Source organism: Haemorhous mexicanus, chromosome 1, assembly GCF_027477595.1.
Source record: "Haemorhous mexicanus isolate bHaeMex1 chromosome 1, bHaeMex1.pri, whole genome shotgun sequence".
Classification (NCBI taxonomy): domain Eukaryota; kingdom Metazoa; phylum Chordata; class Aves; order Passeriformes; family Fringillidae; genus Haemorhous; species Haemorhous mexicanus.
The window spans coordinates 73812376-73815682 of record NC_082341.1 but is presented as its reverse complement, the minus strand read 5'-3'; the positions used below and the strand labels follow the sequence as shown (position 1 = coordinate 73815682).

At 42.2% G+C, this 3307-nt stretch overlaps 1 protein-coding gene across 1 annotated transcript; it reads left to right on the top strand.

Annotated features, from left to right (window-relative positions):
- Positions 1 to 580: 580 nt before the first annotated feature.
- MC4R (melanocortin 4 receptor) lies at positions 581 to 1634 on the top strand. Its single transcript, XM_059851169.1, has one exon. It carries the CDS (start codon positions 639 to 641, stop codon positions 1632 to 1634), a length of 996 nt encoding a protein of 331 aa, XP_059707152.1. The 5' UTR covers positions 581 to 638.
- The last annotated feature ends 1673 nt before the right edge of the window (positions 1635 to 3307 follow it).

Genomic DNA, 3307 nt, shown 5'->3' with positions numbered 1-3307 from the left:
TTTCCTATAGCTACTGGTAACTTGTGCTGCAGCATCTGAACCCGCTGTGCCGTGCCGAGCGATGTTTCACAGAGGCTCAGCATCAGCAGCCCCTCCACTTTCTGCAGCTCCTGAGTCCCATTGGCTGAAAAGAAAAGCAGAGGCGGAGAGAGCCCTGAATATTTTTCTCTTCCACACACAGTGAAACAGGCAGCCAGCATGCACTGCCTGACAGTGAGACTGGTGCTTGCAGTTTGAAAATAGTTCCTGCTCTGCAGCAGTCACTTGGGCATTTTATGGTCACGTCTCTTTAATGGAAGGCACCAAAAAAGCCTTGCAGCATCCCAGTGAACTAAAGAGGAACTGACCATATGGGAGAATCTGATGCACACATAGAGACTGTTGGGACTCTGACATAGATCGCCAAGGTAAATGTGATGATGATCAGAAACTGTGTCTGTAAGGGTGCAAACAAGTTCTTCTGAGTCTGAAATCTTTTTTTTTCACAGTAGTCACAATGTTCTGAACTGCTGCCTGCCTTGGTCCTAGCTTATTTTTCTTTTTTTTTTTTCCAAGCTGAAAAGCCAAAGAAGGTTTTCAAAGGAATGCAAAAGGAACAGGATTTTTGAAAGCAGGAAGCCGAAAGGGATCTCCATAAGATGAATTTCACCCAGCATCGTGGGACACTCCAGCCTCTCCATTTCTGGAACCACAGCTACAGACTTCATGGAGGAGCCAGCGAGCCCAATGCGAAGGGCCACTCCTCAGGAGGCTGCTACGAGCAACTCTTTGTATCCCCTGAAGTGTTTGTGACTCTGGGCATCATCAGCTTGCTGGAGAATGTGCTGGTCATTGTGGCGATAGCCAAGAACAAGAACCTCCATTCACCCATGTACTTCTTCATCTGTAGCTTGGCAGTGGCTGACATGCTAGTGAGTGTATCTAATGGATCAGAAACCATTGTCATCACGCTGCTAAACAACACAGACACAGATGCACAGAGCTTTACCATAAACATTGACAATGTCATCGACTCAGTCATTTGCAGTTCCTTGCTTGCATCAATTTGCAGTCTCCTCTCAATAGCAGTGGACAGGTACTTTACGATCTTTTACGCCCTCCAGTACCATAATATCATGACGGTGAAGCGTGTAGGGGTTATCATCACATGCATCTGGGCTGCTTGCACAGTCTCAGGCATTTTGTTCATCATTTATTCTGATAGCAGTGTTGTCATCATCTGCCTAATCAGCATGTTCTTCACTATGCTCATTCTCATGGCATCCCTCTATGTCCACATGTTTATGATGGCTCGTATGCACATAAAAAAGATTGCTGTTCTCCCAGGGACTGGCCCTGTTCGCCAAGGGGCCAACATGAAAGGGGCCATCACTCTCACCATCCTGATTGGAGTTTTTGTTGTGTGCTGGGCTCCATTTTTCCTGCACCTGATTTTCTACATCTCCTGCCCCTACAACCCTTACTGTGTGTGCTTCATGTCCCACTTTAATTTCTACCTCATCCTCATCATGTGCAATTCCATCATCGATCCACTTATCTATGCATTCCGGAGTCAGGAGCTCAGGAAAACATTCAAGGAGATTATATGCTGCTGTAGCCTGAGAGGGCTTTGTGATTTCCCTGGCAAATATTAAACTGAATGGATGGATATGTTACTGTGTACACAACAGGCAGCACAAATTTCCAAGCCTTTGGATTCTTTTTCTCAGCAGAATTTGGTTTAAATCTTTAAGACTGAGCACCTATTTCTGTCTCCCTCCCTCCCTCCCATTCTTGTGTTTCATTCATGTGGAATTCATATTTCTGTATAATGTTCATGATGTCTATAGTTTGTAATTTATTTGGCTGGAAAGAGCAGAAGCACTTCACACCAGTTTGTAAGTAAGCAAATAAATGTAATGATGAATGTGAAATAGTAAAAAACATGAGCATATTCCAACTGCCGACAAAATAAATATCTTGCCTGATTTACAGTACATATTGGCTGACATTGTTTCTTATTCTGTTAATTATAGCTATCCACTACATTATATCCAGCTAAGAATAGAGCATATGCTTCTATATTATTGGATTAAAGGTTCTCTGAAATAAGAAACCAGATTTTTCAGAAAGGCTAGTGAAGCCAACAAGTTGTATTTGTACATTTTGAACTCTTCTTGTTTTGCTTCACAGCAGGAATTCTATTTTTTGTTATAGCTATTGCCCACAAGAAGATTTTTCAAACACTTGCTACCCAGCCAGTTGAATGCTTGGGCTTTGGGCTGGGTTTGTTTTCAAGATGATTGCTGTGTTTATGAGAGTACCTTTTCACAAAATTTAAATTGCTCCCTGGAGCATCAAATAGTCCTGGATATATCTGCTAGACTGGCATCCAGGCAGAGCAGCTCCCTCCATTCAGCCACAAAACAGGTACAATATAAACTTTGACAGTGCCAGCAGCAGTGCAAAAATTCACTGAAAGATTTACCTGGTGAAGATAAAGAGGGAAGTTCAGTTGGAACATTCAGTCCTTGTCCTTAGGTGCTGTGGGGAATAAGGACTCTGTGCTCCAGATGAAAATACATCTTTGTTGAAAACAAGCTGCCTTCTCTTGTGAAGTGTGCTGTTAGCAGATGGGATCCACTGTCAGGATCTTTACACAGGAGTCAAAGCAGGTGTTAATTTGGTCTGAGCACCTCAGCCCATACTGTGGAGCATATGGGCTTTGGAGGGGTAATGCTGTCACATGGAATGAGTGCCTGCTGATGAGTCTGGCTACCCATGCTCAGCATCTGGCAGCTGCTTGAATTCAATTCACCTTTGCAGGCATCTACTCTCCACCTCAGTTTCACCTTAAAATTCCACTCCTTTCACAGGTTGTTTTAAGGACCTCGTGTCCCTAGTATTAGTACGTTTGGAGGTGTTAAAAACATAACTGTGACTACACAGTATTCTGTGACGATGTCCCTTAGTATCTTGATATTTTGATGATATCAGTTTCTATGTAAGCAGAAAAAAAAGAGTCATTCATTTATTCCCAGAAAGTATAAAACACAGTGAAATTTGTAAAAGGTCTGGAGAGCTCTGATTTAAAAACTCAAAATTAAAAGTAAAACATGACTCAGGTTTTAATCCTGAATGCTTGCTTTTCACCAAGATGAACAGTGAATGAATGAAAAACAGGATGATCAGTCCTATTTTTTTTCTTGGAAACAGATTGTTCTCTCCAGCTGCTAGTTTCTTCATCAAAGAAAAACATGAAATGAAAAGCTATTCAAAGAGACCAATGGTTGCTATCTTGCATTCTCCAGACAGAAGCTGATATTTC

Coding starts and splice junctions, on each gene's coding strand:
- MC4R (XM_059851169.1), top strand. CDS start 639: ATGAATTTCACCCAGCATCGTGGGACACTCCAGCCTCTCCATTTCTGG.